This window comes from Pipra filicauda, unplaced genomic scaffold (assembly GCF_003945595.2).
Source record: "Pipra filicauda isolate LSUMZ 115617 unplaced genomic scaffold, ASM394559v2 scaffold2_size9829703_pilon, whole genome shotgun sequence".
NCBI lineage: Eukaryota > Metazoa > Chordata > Aves > Passeriformes > Pipridae > Pipra > Pipra filicauda.
In genome coordinates, this window is record NW_024104421.1 from 5,368,464 (window position 1) to 5,387,829 (window position 19,366).

General features: G+C 39.0%; 1 protein-coding gene across 4 annotated transcripts in view; it reads left to right on the forward strand.

Moving 5' to 3' along the window:
• Positions 1–581: 581 nt before the first annotated feature.
• The window catches only part of DNM1L (dynamin 1 like), a 37,692-nt gene continuing 18,907 nt past the window's right edge, over positions 582–19,366 (forward strand). For 2 of the 4 annotated variants that reach the window (XM_039383113.1, XM_039383115.1), the window contains exons 1-3: positions 582–815; positions 12,213–12,360; positions 18,212–18,250. In XM_039383113.1, coding sequence (XP_039239047.1) covers positions 714–815; positions 12,213–12,360; positions 18,212–18,250 — 289 coding nt within the window. In that variant the 5' untranslated portion in view covers positions 582–713. The remainder of the gene's footprint in view (positions 816–12,212; positions 12,361–18,211; positions 18,251–19,366) is intronic. The other 2 variants (XM_039383114.1, XM_039383116.1) reach the window with 1 other exon arrangement.

Sequence of the window (19,366 nt, forward strand, 5' to 3'; positions counted from 1 at the left end):
GACCTTGTCACTCTCTACCCCTCCCTGAGAGGAGGTTGTAGCCAGCTAGGGGTAGATCTCTTCTTCCGGGTAACTAGTGACAGGAAAAGAGGACATAATCTCAAGCTGCGCCAGGGGAAATTTAGGGTGGATATCGGAGAGAATTTCTGAGCAAGGGTAGAAATTGAAAAAGGTGAAAGGGTGATTTGACGTTGGAATGGGCTGCCCAGGGAGGTGGTGGAGTCACCGTCCCTGGAGGTGTCTGGGGAAAGACTGGACGTGGCACTGAGTGCCGTGGTCTAATTGACAGGGTGGTGTTGGGTCATAGGTTGGACTCGATGATCTCAGAGGTCTTTTCCAACCCGGTTGATTCTGTGAATCTGTGAACTTGTGAGTTGCTCTGCTACTGGTGATCCCTGCAGAGGATCAGCTCTGTCGTATTAAAAAACACACCCGAACCTGGGAACGGCTCGTGGTGCGCGCCCACAGCCACCCTGCTGTGTGTCCCGGCGGGGCGGGGAGAGGCCCCCGCCCTCCGTTACGGACTACACTTCCCATGATGCCGGGCGGCGGCGGCGCTGCGCGCGGGGGCTGCCGGGGGCCGTGCCGTGCGCGGGGGCCGGCGCCGATGGCGGCAGGCGCAGGGGGCGGCTGAGCGAGCCGCCGGGGCCCGTCGTGTCCGTCCGCCGTCGCCGCCGCCGCCTCTGCCGGGCCCGTCCCGCCCCCCCACCGCCATGGAGGCGCTGATCCCCGTCATTAACAAACTGCAGGACGTGTTCAACACGGTGGGGGCCGACATCATCCAGCTGCCGCAGATCGTGGTGGTGGGCACGCAGGTGAGGCGGGCCGGGCCGGGCCGGGGCGGGCGCGTTCACCGCCCCGAGGGCAAAGTCGGGGCGTCCATCGCGCCCCCGCCGCTGCAGCCCCGCGGCTGCCCCTGCCAAGGGCACGGGGGGACGCGGAAGGAGAGGGCGGGCGGGACGCCCTCGGTGGCCGCGTCCCCCCCGCGCTCCCTCCCCGGGCTCCGCTGCCTCCCCACCGGTCGCACAGTGTGGTGAAGCAGCGCCTCTTGCACCGCCCGCCCGCCCCTGGGCGCTTCTCGACCGAGGAGCTCCGGAGGGTTGCGGGGAGGGCTGGGCCCCCTTCTCCCGTGGCTCCGGCCCCCCGCACCGGGGGTGTGGGTGGCGCTGGGGGACCCGGGGAGCGGCGGCCGCCCCGGTGCGTCAGCGGGACCGCCATCGCCGCTCGGGCCGGGGCTTCCCTTCGCCGACAGCCGCCGGGAAGCCAGGGCTGAATAAAAGGGATGTGGCAGCGGAACGGCATCTTGCAGGCGTGGATCGTTTCCCTTTGCTCCGAGTTCTCCTGCCGCTGGGACCTCTTTGTCTTAGCCGGTGATGGGGAGTGAAGGTGAGAGGCGAGGCCGGCTGCCGTCGGCTGCAACAGTTGCAACGTGCGTGTCTCAGCCCTGTGGTGCTGCTGCTGGGCTCGGAGATAGCTCAGACCCTTTCATATCTCCTCAAATGGCCTGCTGTTCTCCAGCAGAACTTTTGGCAGCTGAATATGCCTGACCAGAACTGCAGCAGGCACAAGCGAATAGGAAATGAAACGTTAAACAGAGCTAAAACTTGAAGCTAATGGATCTCTGGTTCCTGTGACATTAACAGTATCTATTGAGTGTGCTGTGCTGCTCAACAATGGCTTGCCTACCAAAGACATTAATACCAACTACTCTGCAGTCAGGGGTTTCATTATATGGCATAAAACATGAGTTGTATGTTTTAAAGCTTGCACGTTGCTGAAGCGTGGAATAGCTTCGCTCAAAGCCAGTTACAGTGTCAAACTGGTTGTGAGGCAACCAGCAGTCATTCTCTTTTCCCAGTATACGTCACGTAGGTTCACTGACTTGATGTCAGCCACTTAATAGAGTAGATCTAAAATACTTGGATTGGGTGGGAGACACTCTGCATTGGTAAGCTGTGTTAGATACTGGCTGATGTTGTGGCTGATTTGAGTCAGTCGCTTTATGAAGACATTTAATCTTCGTTACATTAAAAATTATACAATCAAGCTGTGGTTTGTTTTTTTTTTGTTTTTTTTTTTTTTTAGTTTGTTTCTGTGTTTCAGTTCAGATCTGCAACAGAAAGTGCAATGCAGGGGTGTGGCATTTTCTCTGTAAGATTAAGAGAGTATTTTTTGCAGTTTCACTTTATGAAATGCACTGAAGTGGCATTTTTTAAAAGTACTTTTAAGCAACTTGTTCCTAGGTACCTTTTCCTAAGTGTAAATACATTTATAAGTAAATACTGAGAGCTAGGACGGTATTGACATGTGTTTGACTTAAGTAGTCTACCTGTCAGTATCAATGTCTGTTTAGTGCTGTATTCATTATATTCCTAACCCCCCTTGAATTAATATGAAATCTCTTATCATGCCAAAACCAAATCCTCTATAGACACCAGAAAAATTTATACAAAAATTTCTAGCAAACTGTATCTTGGGGTTTTTTTTGTGTTTAGTCAGGGTTGTTGGGACAAATAAGTCTTTACTCACATGGTAATTCCACAGATGGTTATTTTATGCAATTAGTTTTAATTTAAATAAAGTTTTATGCATTTATTCATTTGAAGTTAGTTTACTGCAGACCAGACTTCTGGAGATGTCTCAAATGTGGCCCTAGAGCTGATAGTTTTGCTGCTGGAAGCTTGCTGCCTTGGTTTTTTAAAATGTGCCTTGAGACAATCTTGTTTCTTGAGATATTTTTGGTTAAATGCTACATGGCCTCGGCCTTTAAGTTTGTTCACACGATTTGTTTGTAGCCTACTGGCATATGCTATCTTTACTGTTTCTTCTTTGAATAATAATCACAATAAGCAGTTCTAAATTTTGCACCTCCATTTTTCTTTGTAGGAAAGAAATGCTGCCAGTTAGGATTTCTGTAACTCTGTTAATTGAGTTATGCTTTTTTCCTTCCAATTTGCCAGTTGCTTTTCTTAAATGACCTTTTTATATATTCAGCAAGGAGAAGAAAAGTGGTTTTTTGAGTAGTGTTTGCTGTTTATTTTTCTCACCTGTCTTCTCTCTCTCTTCTTTACTCCTGTATTATTTTGTGCTTGTGTCTTTCTCTGGTTCTCATTTATTTTTACATCTGTGCATCAAGTTAATTCTTTCTTTTCTAGAATATGTACAGCTAGAAACTGCTTATAAGCCTTAATTTAGCTTTGTATGTTTTCTGTTTCCCATGTTCCCTTTGCCCCTCCTCTCTTTTGGGATTGATTTCCTACTGCTCTGAGCAATTGTAATGTTTTAATTTTTCCTCTTCCCAGATACTTTTTGGTACTAATTACAAAATATTTCTCAGTAAATTTTAGACATTCAGATGACCTCTTGCACTTCTAGTTGTTTTCCCAGGACTTGACCATATGAGAATTCCTTCTCATTCTCCACGTAAATATTGTGTAAGTTATTTCTGTATCCTGATGCAGGATCTGTTAAGAAAATTCAGGACTCTGCTGGTGATAGAACTCAGAGGACACCTTCAGACTGCCAATTTTTCTTCACTGTTCCAGGGTTTTTCTGCCATTCCCAGAGAGGTTTTCTATTTTTTCCCCAATTCAGTATTTCAGTTCTATTTTTAGAGCTGTATTACTAAAGTGCAAAAAACCCCTTTCCATTCTGGGAGTATTATATAAACAATATTTGTTCAATAATGCTGTAATACTCAGTGTTCTGACGTGTTTTATACAATTGCTTTGTGGTCTGTATTTGTAAGGGACAACAAGGTGGTATTGAAGTGCCTCAGCCAAACACATTAAAACTATAGTAAAAGGAGGCAAGAGGAAGAAAAGCAGCGTGGTTAGTTATCACCTTTTGTGTTTTAAGGGTGCATATCACAAAAATTAAATGTCTACACTACAAAGGTGGCCATGAGATTTAGAATAAATTTCAAAAAACCAACCAGACAACAAAATATCTGCCTGGAGGTATGTAAAAATGAATTGTCTGCCTTTTTTCAGGGGAGGTCATTAATTCTTGGAATATATTTTGGGTTTTTAGGAGTCATCAACCTAGTTATATCCAAACTTTAGTGTCAGGTCTGTAGCAAAATTCTTCCAATACTGACATTATAAAAACACTCTCTGGGCTTTATTTGCATTTGGTAGTGTTAATTGAAGTTGAGACATTGTGGGGAAATGGATCTAACAACTAATGAAATTCACAGTGCAATTTTTAAGTGAACCTTCAGGTGTGCATTTATGGAGTACTTTTGCTCAGTCTTCACTTGATACAGCTTTGGGACTTTAAATGGGGAGGTGTAGTTTACAATATTTAACCTAGGCTGTTCTGTTGGATGATTCCCTGGGATTGGCTCACAGATGAATGTTACATGTATTTCTTTTTTTCCTGTTTGGAATAAGTATCATGTTCGATATTTCAAGACTAAACCTCTTTTTGTTGCTAAGGAGGAAGGTTTCTCGATCTGAGATAGCAGATACACTTGAATATGTATAAGTGTATATTCTGTTAAGCTAAACAGCCAGGATGATAACTTGTCTGTTAAGAAGTTCACAGCAATGAGAAGCTACTGTAACAGTCCTGGCTGGGATAAGGAGAAGAATTCAGTGGATGCAAAGCATCCAGTTTGAGACTGGCCTCTTGATCTTCAATGTCAGGCACTGTACAGAGCTTCCCTGACCTTGCCCTGTCAGGGGAACAGAAATTTAAGCTACTTCAGCTCATTCGATGTAACCTACACTATGCTGTCAAAAAAACAGTTTTAGGTGGAGACTCAGGCTTGTACCAAGCAACCAGGAAAACCCCAGGCTAAGTTCAATTTGGGAAATTCTTTCTCTTTTTTTTTTTTTCCTCCCCTAGGATTTCAAGCAGATGCAAAAAGACATTTCTACGTACATTTGTAAAAGGGGATGTAACTAGAGCATAACGTCAGCACTGGCTGGGGAGAGCTTGTTTTTCTCCCAAATGTTTTGCAAACTTCTGGGTTTGGTTTGGGTTTTTTTTCTGTTTGCTTTGATATCTGACATTTACTGAATCTGGTTTTGGGCGTAACTGTTTGCCTTTTTGCCATCCTTTGCTCGTGTCAAATCATGCCCTGACTGTTCTGGTGTGTGTTTCAGGCAAGCAGCAAAGTGAGGCTGACATTAATTAGCTGTTTACATTTACCAGACATAATATAAGTTTTGCTGGTAATATTATACAGTGCAAACAACATTTAGTGTTGTGCTGTTTCTTTTCTGTGATGGGCTCTTTGTGGTTCTGAACAGCTGTACTTTTTAGATCCTGAAGGCTTCTATGTTTGGAAGTGCATTTTCACTGGGTCTATGTGCAGACTTCATATGAATTAAAATAAAATGACAGGTTTAATAACTCTGATCCTGCATTTTAGCTCTACAGATTTTTAATATGAAAGCAATAATAAACGTAATTTAAATGAAGATATTAATTTTATTGTTTGCAAATGCACAGTTATTTTGGAAGAGTAGGAAGAGTGCACAGAATACACAGTTGTAGAAGGATGTAAATGAAGTTGTTTGTGATTCTATTTTTTTTGTTTCATTATTGTTCATTTCTCCCTCTCCCCAGTTTGGTTTTTTTTTTTTAGTTTCTTTTTCCCCACTAGTTTTGATGCTTACTACCAGGGTCAAGTTCATCTTCTGATTGGCAATTATCTTTCTTAGAAAATCTGTATTTAATTAAACCAGATGGATCTTGTATGTTGTCCAGCAGGGACAGTGCAAAAGAAACAATGTTTTCAGGAGAATGAAGGGCAAGAATATTAAAGCAGACAGCCCAGGAAAATGTTTTTCAGAATCTGGAGAGAAAATGGCTGTGGAGTTCTTGAAAAATCCCCAGATCTCTGTTGTTTAGAACTTTTTAATTGAAAGATGCAATTTGGCTTTATTTTAGTTCATTTTACTGCAAGTCGTGAATTTAGTAGAATAAAGTCAGTTTATCTGGCTTTGAAATATGAATCTTCAAATACTACAGTTCCATGATCTAACTTGGAGTCTCTACTTGTTTCTGAGTAGGTGAGGTATTTTTTTTTTTAAATGAATTACTGGGGAGCCTTTGGGAATTGATATATGGAGAAAGAATACATCTGCTAATCATTTCTCTGTTTGCTCTTGTTTGGTACCTGTCTATAGTTAGATGTGGTGTAAATATAGAATTTCTGAAGAATTTTGGCTGAACTGTGCTAATTCTGGCATTCCTTACTGCTAGTACATGAGCTGTTTTATGTTCCTGTGACTTCAGTTTCTTCCTGAGTGATTCAGGAAGGCTCTCTATTCAGTAAATGAGGAATGGCCTGAAGGAACAACAGTCTTGTCATTCAGACAAGGTCTTTCATACTGAAATGTATTTTGCAACAATGAGCGGGTGCGTTGTGCTGGTTTTACTGCTTTCTCAAGTTGAGATTACCCTGTTAATTCTTCTGCATCTTGTAGAAGTGTAATTTTGTTTCAAACAATGTCTTAAAAATAATTCATCGTACCCTGCTTGCAGCTTTAACATTCTCTTCTGATAAGTAAATAAACTTTTAAATTTGTTAGCTGTTTTGAACCAGCCTAGCTTGGGGTGTTCCTAGTTTGAATAGGAAAATTTTGTCATAATAGCTGTTCCAGGCAAAGCAGTTCCCTTGTGGAACTACTCTGGAAATGCATGCATTTCCTTTTATTTCAGAGTAATTCATGTTTGCAAATAAGAAAAGAAACAAAAATATTGCTACTCTTTAGTTATATCATGCTGACCTCTTCCAGGGTAGCTACTGCAAGTAACTTCTTTTCAAAGCACCTAACTGGGTGGATGAGATCCCAGTAAGAATGCATTAGCTTATATTTCCCAATAATAGAATGAAAATTTAGTAAATTGTTTACATATATATTGCTAAGAGCGTGATGTAGCCAGGAGAACTTCTATAGTTCTTGTACGATAGAAACTGCAAAATTACCACCATTCCACCTTGGGTGTCAAAGCAGATGCATTGCTTTTCTTAAGAGAATTTTTCAGTAATTATTAGGTCTCACTGAGAAATCTCTCCTACTTCACAGTTCCGTACTGTCATTCTCAAATGTTTGTCATCATTGTGCCACTGAAAAGTCATAGAGAATACTGATAGCACTGCCCCTTTATTTTCTTGTGCTGTCCTGCAGTAAATCTCTGTTGTGTTGTAGGAGTTCTTTGCCTTTGTTTCCTATTTGATGAGATAATACAAAAGTTATCAGTTTATCCTAGCAAAAGTAATGAGCAAATTTTTAGATCCCTTTCAACTAGTTTTCATTTTGGAAGTTTCCCAGTACTTTATTGGATGTGTTTCCTTACAAAGGTTTTTTTCCACAGGTTATATATTATGCATTGGCTTCACAAAGAGATTATGAAGTCTAAAGGTAGACAAAAGAAGACAGGAGATTCTTGTGAGATGACTTAAAAATTTGTTGCAGCTGATACAAGTCCATTATAATTTTAATAATATTTGAAATATCCAACAGTCAACTCTTCACTCTGTCAGCTGTTCAATCTGAGCAAATGACTATAAGAAATCTCATGGTTCTCGTGCATCAGTGAGACTCCAGGTGAGTCTTGTGTTTATTGCCTTCTTGCTGTATGGACTTTGTAAGAATAGCAGTAGACTTGGCTTATTTACTGAGCAAATTGGTGGGACCCAGGACAGCCAAGCTCAAGAGACCTGGCATACCTCTAAGGACAGCCTCACTGGAGCACGAAACAGTAGTCCATAAACTTGCTTGGGAAAATGAGCAGAGGTGTAAGGAGAGCACTGTGAGGGGAACTCATGACTGAGCTTCAACACAGAAGACTCATGCAGGAGGTAGAAGTGAGGACAAGCTCGCTCAAGGGTATAAAAATACTGCTGGCATATGTGGAGATGTAGTAAGAAAGCCAACGTGACTGGAAAGGGAAAGGCAACAGGAACTTCCAGCACTTTATCAGCTGTATCTTTTAACTGTATCAGTTAAAAAAGAAAAAAAAAGAAATGAGGGAAATACAGACTTGACACTGACTGTGACAGGAGATTTAGTGACAGCAAATATGGGCAAGGCTGAGGTACTCGATCCTTTCTTTGCCCTGGTCTTCACCATCAGGGTCTTTTTTACCTATAGATGGAGTTCAAAGTGGAGGGTAACTGTCAATGGTGCAAGAGGATTGGGCCAGGGTTCTCTTCTTGATATGGAGAAAACATCTTTGCATGCTGTGGGATATAGGATACAAGTCTCCTAAAATAGGAATGTTAATGAGGACATGGAAATAGAGTAAGAAAGCCAGCAAAGTAAATGTTTGAGATGAATGTGAATGGCTGCTGATAGTGTTACTTGAAAATTTTCAATAGTCTCCTCCATTTGGCTTATCAACAATCCTAAAGTGTTTCTGAAAGTGATCTCTTGCTATTAATGAAGCTGGACAATTATGAAGTCATCCACTGCTGTCTGCTGCTTCTGAATTACTGAAAAATGTGGTCAGTAATACAGCAGATTGCAACCCACATTTTCTCATAAGAATTAGTGTAATGGATGGGAGCAAATGCCTTTTAATACTGAAGTGCACAGAATTGAAAAATACAGGGACAAGTAAAGAAGAAATGAAGGAGGGGGAGGCAAAAGCAAGCTCATGAGAACTGTTAAAAGTAGAGATGTTGGCTTTTTGGAGTGGATCACAGTTCTTACAGTTTGCAGCTTCTTAATTTGTGAGGGTAAGTGCACAGTTGTGTCCCAGTGATTCTGCCCTTCATCTTTAATTGCTTTAGATTAACCTGAAGATGATGTTGACAAAAATGAACATACAGGTGTTAAGGAGGCAGTGAGAAAGCTGATAAGATTTCAACACACTCTGACAGTATATACGATGTAAATAAAGTACTTAAGTCCTGTGTGCATCATCTCATCTTATGTTAGTTTTCTGGGGAAAATGGTTTTACCATCCATCAAACTCAGGTGCTTATCTGTGAGACTGGTGCTGGTTAACACAGCAGAGTGTTAAACACTCAGCAATGCAGGTTTGACACAGGGGTTAAAAAAGTGACACAAAATGTTCCTGTATTTGCCCATTTGTTTTCTGAGCAGTCTATATAAAGTTTCTCTAGGTATCACAGCTGATAGATATTTCAAAATAAGATCAGATATTAAGGAAAAATCTGACTTATCTGCTATGAAAGGTTAGAGTTTCTTAATGCTTTTCTGGACCCATCATGAAATGAATTTATGGATTTCTGTCCACGCTTAAAATCATGATAAGCATTGCAATGAGATGCCAAAACAAGCGCGATGCTTCTGCAGACTCATCCCCAAAAATTCTGTGGTACCCTTGGTCATCAGTATTAGTCTCTGTCTTCACCTGTTGTATGAGGGACTGGCTGAACTGAGTTTGTATTGTTAACATCCCTCACTTCCTCCTGCCGGCAGAAAAAGATGAGCTTCATGTTTGCTGCTTTCCTAATTGCGTTCCCAGACAATTCTTGGTAATGGATGTCGATGGAACCCAGATTAAGGAGTGTGACATCAGATAGTGTATCGTATTCCAACAACAAATTGCTTTAGTTGGGAATGTAATGCAATTTGAAGTAAATTTCCTGGTGTGTGGAGAACTGTAATGTTGCATTTAGTGTATGACTTCACATTTGCAAAGGATCCAGATCGTTCCTTCTCTGTCCAGAGGTAACTGTGGGAGTGGTGTAAGACACAGTATGTTAGTTCTATATGTGGTTTGCTGTGTGCCAGTTTTAGCTTCCTGCATTCCTACTCTTTGGAAAGACCAATGAGCAGTGCAGCAGCTTCTCCTGTGGATTTTGGTTTCCTGTCTTGATGAGGTTCTTGGTAAGGACTCAAGCTATTTATTAATATCCGTTATGTACTTGGATTATATGTTCAGGAGAAGCCAATTCCTCTAAATCTCACCTCCAGCCCTTTGAGACTGAGTGATCATTTTACCCATGTGTAAGAAATCTTGCTGAAGAGATCACAGAATCATTGAGGTTGGTAGAGACCTTCAAGATCCTCTAGTCCAACCATCAGTTCAGCACCACCATAATCACCCCTAAACCATATCCCCAAGTGCCATATCCATCTTGATGTTCAAGATGTTTTTAGTAAATGAAACCATGATGGGTTTTGGTTTTGGTGAGCTTTTTCAATGCAGCCGATGAACCTTTATAATCTCTCATCTTTTTGACCAGGCATTGCACTTGTTTTAAAGAAGTTAAGAAGTGGTTTGTTATTTGTCACTGTGAAGTTTGTTTTTTCACAGTCTGTAATACCTGTAATTCTTCAAAAGTGTGCCAGACAGGAGCTCTCTCATGGAGGTTTCCAGAGCTAATTCATGCTTTGGTCAGGTTGTTCTTAAGTTACTTTTTGGTAAGACTTCAGTGCCCAGTGGTCTGTTAAAAGCTCCTTGCAGAGAAAGTATCTAAAGTTGATTTGGAGAAGGTCAGTTGAAGAAGAAAATGATTAATTACTTTCTAGGGGAGACTTTTAAAGGGAAAAAAAATCCTACAAGGCTATATTTCTCTTTCATCTGACCCTGCCCTTCTCCCCGGTCCTCCTAGAACAGTGACCTCACTGCAGTCAAATTTGGAAAACTGAAAAATATACGTAATCCACTTTGGTTTGTTGTTCACCTGTTGAGACAAATGATATTTTTGATAAAATAGTTTTTTTTTCTGTTCCATAACGCATATACAATAAGGTGATAGAATGAAAGAAGGCTTTAATTTGTTGTTGTTCAAATTTTCTACAGATTTGGCCTTGTATTTTAGTATGTATTTCGTATTTCTGCATACAAGTCCTATTTCAATAGGTTATAAGGCTCTCATATATGTCTTACTGCACTAGTAGAAATGTCCTGTCTGATAGTGATGTGTTGCTTGAACTCTGTTTTATTTTTAATTTTTAGAAAATGTCACTGAATGTGTGAGATTTAAAGATATTCATTCCTGTTTTTCTATGATCGTATGTGAGGTTATATGCTCATTACTTGAAATCTCAAGTCTGTTATTTCAGAAGTGGCAGGCTGAGTGGAGGTTGTATAGCAGTAATGCACATTCCAGCTGTCAGAAGCACCTGTTGGTTTGTGGGGTGGGTTTTTTCCAGTTGTTTTGTTTTGTTTGGTTGTTGTTTGTTTTTTTTTTTTTTAACAAGGGAATTGCTTGGTAGTAGCATTAATATAGAAACATTTCGTAGCTGGTGGCAGTGACTGTCAGAGCAGGTTTTGACTTTCCTCCTTCAGAAAACTGGAGGAGTTTAATACAGTTCTATTAAAAAGACAAAATCTTCTCAATCAAACTTTCAAAGTATTATGTTGACATTGCTGGGTCTGTTGTTTATCGTTAGTTTTAATATGGTACTGGTCTTGAATTGCTTTTAAAACCCGTGTATTCACAGCTGCTTGTTGGACCAATTCTGCATTTTATACAGCAGTGCTACAGGAGCACATTTTAAATGTAGACAGTTAAAGCCTATTTGTAATTTCACAGCCTTTAAGTATTTCACAACTTCTTACATTTTGTTGTTATATAGACAGATATTTGCAGTCAATTAAGTTATAAATACTTAAATATATACACAGAGAGTGTAGGAGGGCACAAAACAATGTTTGTTTCTGTGTTTAGAGTATAAAACAATGTCTACACTTACGAAACTGATACAATATGTTATACAAAAAAAACCAAACAAAACCACAAAATCAAACCTCAAATTGAAAGGAATATAAGACTGTTAACAGCTTAATATACTCAAGTATACATAATATCTGTTTGTGTAATGCTGCTGTTGGTACTAACAGGGTCAGCCCATGTTAATTCTAACAAATACTAACAGAGGGTTAAATTCTTTAGTTTATAAAGTTTTACTGCAAGACATTAGAAAGTTGCATAATATATTTTGCTTGCTTTATAATGGTCGGAAGGAAATTCTGTTTTGTATCTGAAGAGTTCAATATTTGTGGTAGAAAACGCTAAATAGGATATTAATTTTTCTGAAAAAAACTGTTACGTATGTGGTTTAGCCTTAAGAGATAGAAAATATATCTACCTACATGTTTTTTAGGTGTCCCATGGTTTTTAAATATCCTGAGTGGGTTTAGACAGTTACTGATTTGTAGCAGACTTGTATCCTTCAGTGCCTGTTTGCAGGTTAGATGAAAGCAAACTAAAACTAAACTACCACAGCATTTTTATGTTTAAGAAAGTAATGTAGCTGTATTCCAATTTTCAGAGCAGTGGAAAGAGTTCTGTGTTGGAAAGTCTTGTGGGAAGGGATCTGCTCCCACGAGGTACTGGAGTTGTCACCCGGAGACCCCTCATTCTGCAGCTGGTGCACGTTTCCCCAGAGGATGGTCGGAAAGGAGCTGGAGATGAAAATGGTAAGTGCGATCCAACAGCGCGTTTTGCCGTGCTGGAAAGAAACTTAAAATCTTTCTTGTTCCTTTAACTGAAAAAGCAGTTGCTGTGATCTTAAAACTCAAGTGTATTTTTTAAAATTTGCTTGGAAGAAAACACAGCTGTCGTCACATCTGTTTTGTCCATTTAGCAAATGTCATGAAGTCAAAATCTTTTGGACATTCAGAGTATCCTTAGTGTTTTAAGCTTTTCTGTTCTTAGGAAATGCTTCTGAGAAAAATAGACCAAAGAAAGCATTTCAGTTGTTAAGCTGACTGTGTAGAGTGTAGAGAACATGATTTTTTGTGTGTGTGTTTTTCTTCCCCTCCTCTTTTGCTGTATAAATAAGGTGTTTCATTCATAGGATGAGTGACTTTTTAGAAGGAGGTTAGGAATGAGGTAATTTTTGAATGGAGCAGAAGAAGGAGGAATGAAAACAAACTTGTAGTAGATGCAAACAGGATTTAATAGGCATGTTCTGTAGCTTACAGATGCCACCTGACCGGGCCACACTGGGATTCTAAGGCATCAAGAACAGCACTTTAAATGTTCTGAGGCTGTCCAGTTTGAAGCTTGTCTTCTGTAGTGTTTCTATATTATCCTTCATCAGATCAAGAAAGTGATCTCAGTTATCCCTTGGGACTTTCAGTGCTCATTCTATACCAACTAGTGCTCTTGATTTTAGGAAAGAGCAGCAGGGGCATATTGACCTTTTGATTGTAAGATAAATCTTAGCTCCTTGATGTAGACTGTAAAAAGGGAACAGGTTTTGTTGGTGTGATGAACTTGGGGCTATAATTATTAATTCTCATTGTGTTCAAATTTTTCTGAATTTATTTCTAGTGACAATAAGTCAAGGTATCAGAAGTTCTGTACAGTATTTGTTTTCCTGCAATTTTATAGCGTGTGATTTCTGAAGGACAGTTACTAACACTGTGCCCTTTTAAAGGTTTAAGCTCTAGCTCTGCTTGTTATTGAAACAAGCAGAGAACACAATTAGGGTTCATAATAATTAAGAACTTTTAGTGTGCAATCCATGGGAGAGATTGTAGGACAATTGTAGGAAATTATCTCAGAAGGTCTCTAGTCCAATCTGTTCCACAAAAAAGGGCCAGCTCTGAACTCAACAGCAGTTTGCTTGGGTCTTTATCCAGCTGGGTATTGAAAACTGCCAAGGGTGGAGAATCAGAATCTCAGGGCAACCTTTTAGAAATGGCAGATTTGCTCTCTCTAAATGTGGTTTTACACTGCTTGCATTGTGCAGTGTATAGTTTCTAGTACTTTTCATAATGCTTTGATTCTGAGTTGTAGGGTAAAATATTACTTCGTTCTGCTCTGCAACATTACAGGTATAAAAGATGGTTTTGTAATTAAAGTATTCTGAGTCAAGGCAGAGCCTTTCTGTTGTAGGTTGCATTTGATCTGAGGATACTGCATAAGGATGTTGGACTGAATTATTATTTAAGGGACCCATTTAGATTTTTTTGGGGGGGGAAAAAATCAATATGCAAGATGTACGTGTTATAATCTCATCTTGTTGTTCCTGTGAGAGAGATGTGGGCTTGTTTAGTAAGAATAGAGAAACCTTTATGATATACCAGTTGAGTTTGAAATGCCTCTTCTCTCCAAAACTCAGGCAAATCATGGTCTAAATGGTTTTTCACTGATCTGGTTTAGTGTATGTTCAGATTGTCCTGTTAGATCTGAGAAGATGGGATCAAGTAGCTTGGAAAGAAAAAAATGGCAACCTCTTATCCTGGCTGTGCTGCCTGACATTTTAATAAGTCACTATGCCATTAGAGGTCATAATTTTCTTTGTATGAGATGGATGTTGAGATAGGGTTGAATATGTGTTTGGGATTTCCCAGAGGGAAATAGTCTTGCAGAAAAGGATTTTGTCCAGATGAGGGGTTTCTTCGTTACAAATTGAATATTGGACAAGAGACTATCAGTCTTGCCATGCTGCTTTCTGAATGCTGGTGTTGAACTCTCTATGTACAGATACTTTTATACAACTGTCTCTGTGACTTCTGCTTTGTGGTTGTCACCTTTGTCCATCCTAATGCTTGGTCTACATATCTACTAGTGTTATATACTACCACAGCCATTTAGAAATAGGTACTAGTCTGTGATTTTTACAAGTTTAAATTTTATCATTATTGGAGTGGTTGCATCTTCCCTGTTTTTAACACAAAGCACTTTTGACTGCTGTGCTATTCATTTAAGCATGGACAATTGCCTTGTCTTTATGGCTATGAGGAAAAAAATTGTGTCTCTCCAATGGCTTAATTTTGACATCTGATGCATGTGAGCTGTCAAAGACTATCAGTTCGTATGAATTTAGGGTTTTTGTTGGGTTGGTTGGGAAGTTTTTTGGTTTTGCCTTTGGATTTTTTAAAATGTATTTTTTTGATTCTTGGGAGCACATTGGAAAGATTGTTGAGAAAAATTGCAGCCAGACAGTTGGACTCGCTTTAATTTTTTAATATGCAGCACTAAAGATCATCCTTGCTTTTTCCTCAAAGTCAGTGGTGAGCGATGTGAGACCTTTGTACTGTGGTCACTGCAATAAATCAAGACAGTCAGAAAATAACAGAGATAATTTTTCAATTAAATACAAAGTTCTCTATTTTCATAACATGATATTTCAGACTGATATATATATTCTACAGAGATGTGTGTGGTCTGGCCTGAAGGAAATGTTCTCATTGTGCTTTTGCTGTTTATTATTAGGCTCTAGTGATTCAGCACAAATGGTGTGTTTGATGTGGTGATACCACACTGGAGTGTTCTCTGATCCAATTGCAAGAGAAACAGGACTTCATCAGAGAACTGGGCCTGGTCTTGTCAATTAATAAATTGGTCTTGTAGCAAAACCTATTCTCGTAGTTGACCCACTGGTTCAGAAATATTAAAAACGAGGGAACATATTCAGTGGTAAATTAGTTAAGTGTTTATAGGTTTTGGACTTTTTTTGGTCCTAAGATAGGAAACTAAATGTTGTTCAAATTCTAGACAGATAGAGTTGATATGGAACACAGGAATAATTAATACAGATCTGTTGCTTGATAAATCAGCACTTTTTTGTCAGCTTTTTTTGCTCTGTACGTCAAAGAGGAATCTCTTAGCCCCAACTGCAGAACAGTGTGACCTGCTTTGTTGTACTTGGCTTTGCAGAAGCACGGGAGAAAAAGTTTGCAATCCACTTGGTGTCAGGGATGGAAAAAATGGTCCAACATGCAGAAGGGATTGGAAGATGTGTGCATGTTTTTTTCACAAGTTGGCTTTTTATTTTTAATTTAGAGGAATAGAGCTAGGAAAGGATGAGGTGATAGGGTAAGGGGAGAAAGAGAGTTCAGATGGTCACCTTCTGGATCCAGAAGCTGTGAAGATATGGAAACTAGAAAGCTAGGAATTTAGTAATTGGGAAGTTCTCATGCTGCAAGAAATCTTCTGTGGTGGTGGCTTTTTATGACCCTGAACAGTTTCTCTGTGCTCCCATTGTGTTTGAATAACATTTCTACTGCTTTAGAAAGGGAGAAGAGATAAATGAATAATTACAGTTACTAAGCTTTGTACTGTATTTGAGCTTCTTAAAGGAGTATTGTAGTGTAGGACATAAAAATACAATTTGGTGGATGGCAGTCCTGAGAAAAATACTGTAATATGTCTAGTTTTCCTGTGTGTTAATTAAGGTTTTCAGGTCTTACTCCAAGATATGAAAAGCCAGAAAAATAAAGACACTTGCTTTATTTGGAAGATGTGGTGGGGTTTTTTTTGTTGTTGTTTGTTCTTGTGGTTTTTTTTCTTTTTTTTTTTTTTTTTTTTTTTTTTTTTTTTTTTTTTTTTTTTTTTTTTTTTTATGTTGTTTGTTTTTGTTTTTTTGAAAGGCAGAATCTGTTTATTCTTAACAGCTGCTGTCTTAATTTCTTAAAATCTCTAGTATTGATTCTTATAATGACCAAAATGTCACACTTTTATCTCGCATTGAATCTTGGATGTAATCAGATGATTAATTCACCTCAAGGTTTTGCCTGAATAGCTTCCAGAAAGTAACATAACTGGGGGAAGACTGATTTACCAGTTAAACTAGTGATAAAAAAATTGTTCTGCATGTAAACCAGAACACTGAGTTGTCGAATGTAGGCTAATTAAAATATTTTCTCCTTGCCTTGAGCATCTTTTCATTTAGAGTAATGCAAATCCTTTGTGTTAAATTAGATCAATTGGGAAATTTTTCCGTAGGTGTTAGCAAGTTAAAATGCAGTGTCTCTGACTTGAATGCATCTTGGACCATTTTTTCTATCCTTGACGCCAACTCGATTGCAAACTTTTTCTCCTGTGCTTCTGCAAAGCCAAGTACAAAAGAGATATTCAATATACTGCACTCTCCTGTTCTGTCCCTTTGAAGATATTTTAAGAAGTTGATAGATTATACTGAAAAAACTCATTTATTTATACGTAGAACCAAGCCTAGTACCTAGCTGCAAATTCCTATACTCTTACAAAACCAATAATTTAAGACTGAAACAGTTTGTCTGAGAAGGACATCATCTCCTGAGGAGGGACAGAACAGGAGAGTGCTTGGTCCATATCTTCCTAATGTAACAGTGGCAGTATATTACTGTATATTTTTCTTCCTGGCTTTATGCCTCTCTTTACTCTCTTGGATTTAATTTTTAAGAGGAGACGAGCAATACAATCCTGAAGATACTGTAGTTTCTTCCTATATGTGCATTTTGCTTTATTTCCTCTGAATGGTAAATAAGCTAAACCTGTACAATAACCTGTAACGAAGGAATGCTTTCATTTTGCACTCTCTTTGGAGACTGAGATGTAATTTTGGCTCTTTATCAACCAAGACAAACAAAAGCTTCCTCCTAACGATGGTTTCTTATAGCTCACGTGCCTGTGGAACATAAGGATAAAAGTTTGGGGTTTAAAAGTTTTTCCTTGATGGTTGCAGTCCATCAGAATCAGCATATTTCCATTGATGATACACATGCCTTTGACTTAGTCATCTGAGCAAGACATTAAAATAACTCTCCAGATGTTCTGAGCTTTCCAGATGGATGAGGTGATTGTTGCTGTGCTACTTGCATTTGGTACCAAACAGGCACGAACGAAAAATATCTTCACCAGCTTGTTTTGATTCTTGCACTTTCGTGCAGTTGTGCAGACATGACATAAAAATAGAGCTGTAAATTCATCAACAACCCTTCAATAATTTTTTTTTTGTAATGAGATTTCCATAAATAGTTTGAGAAAATTAAAGGTTGAGAAGGGTCATATCTATGTTGTCTCTTCTTAAATCTGTCTCAGAACTGATGTAATTGTTTAATGGAGTCTTAGAAATATTGATGCAAAACCTCAGATTTCTTTCCCATACAGTAATCTTACTTCCAGGACATTACAAATATTTTCTTACTCTTTCTGGTTCTTGCCATGAGTAAGTGTTAAGAAACATTTCACCAAAGAAGTTCAGCTTTGTGGAGCCCTAATGGTGCTGTTTTCTATGCTGAGATAAAATACATTGTGAGCTGTTGGAATTAGGGGAATGGCAATAATAGTCATCATCAAGTAAACTCGTTGTATAGAATATCTGATACGCATCGTTTATCTGTGTTTAGTTAAGATCTGTGTTTAGTTAATATTTGTGTGCATAGTGTTAATATGTTACATGCTCTCATCAGTACTAGAATAGCATGTACATCTGTCTGCATGCATTCGTGATCTTCGTAATAGAATCTGGTACTGAAAGTTAATAAAATGCTGTATTAAATATGACGTAAAAAATGTTAAATACCATTCAATGCTGTTTCTTTTTAACTGCAGACCCTGCTACATGGAAAAATCCAAGACACCTTTCTAAAGGTTGCCTTTATCCACTTGCTTTTTCTCCCTCCACATAAAATGCATGCTTATATACACTAACCACATACATTTCATGCCACATTATTGTTGATTACACTTTTCCTTTTACACTTCAGCTCCTGTGTTGATTGATTATTTTGCTGAGTCTTGTGATCTGATTGATTTTTAGTTTTCTGACCTTGTTGCATTAGAATGAGATGATTTTTGCTTTTATTCTGTGCCGTTGCTGCTTCATAGAGCTTCCTGCACTTTGAATTCCCAAATCCTTTAAAAAAATCTTTGTTGATCAGTATCTTGAATTTCAACTTAAGTGAAAAGAATGTTTCAAAGGATGACTTGATTGTAGGTAAACTGTGTGTTTGCCAAATGGCCAGATTTCTGGTAGACTACTCTTCTAGAGCAGATTGCTATGTCAGGGAGCAGAGAGGAATTGGAAATAGAACTTACCACTAGTACTTGGAAACCTAATTGTGAAAGTGTGACTGTCTCACAGTGTGACTCAAACTGCTGCCTTTGCTACGAAGCAAGAATTGACAAAACCTCCTTTGCTGTTTCTGGGACTGCTCTTGCACAGCCCCCAAGTAATTCTGGACTTAATGTGGTGACTGACAAGAGTGAAGATGTTTGGTCCTTGACAGATTTGGGAAGAGACATGTTCTCCTAAGGCTTCTTTGTTATGCAGAATTCTTATGTATTTTCTGTTTGCTTGGTTTTGGTCCCACAGGTTTTTCTAACTTTTTCTTTCAGCTGAAATTTGATCTCACTTGCATGGTAAAAGAAAAGAAGCTACAAGCCATCATTTTTTTTTCCCAGGTTTTTTAAGCTACTGCTAATAATTCTTTTGTTTTCTGTTACAAGCTGATATTTGCTGAACTAGACCATTTCTGAAAGATTGGCTCAGTCACAATTAGGAAGGTGGACCTTATGTAAGAGAGACAAATTAAACATAGTAATGAGATTTCAATAGGCAGAATCATTAATGTATTTATACTGAGCTATTTAACATCTAACTGTAGAAAGCTAACTAATTTTTCTTTTACTGCTTTAAAAAAATAAAATCACATTGTAGCTTTCAACAGTCAGGCTCTTGGAAAAATGTTATTGAAACATATACTT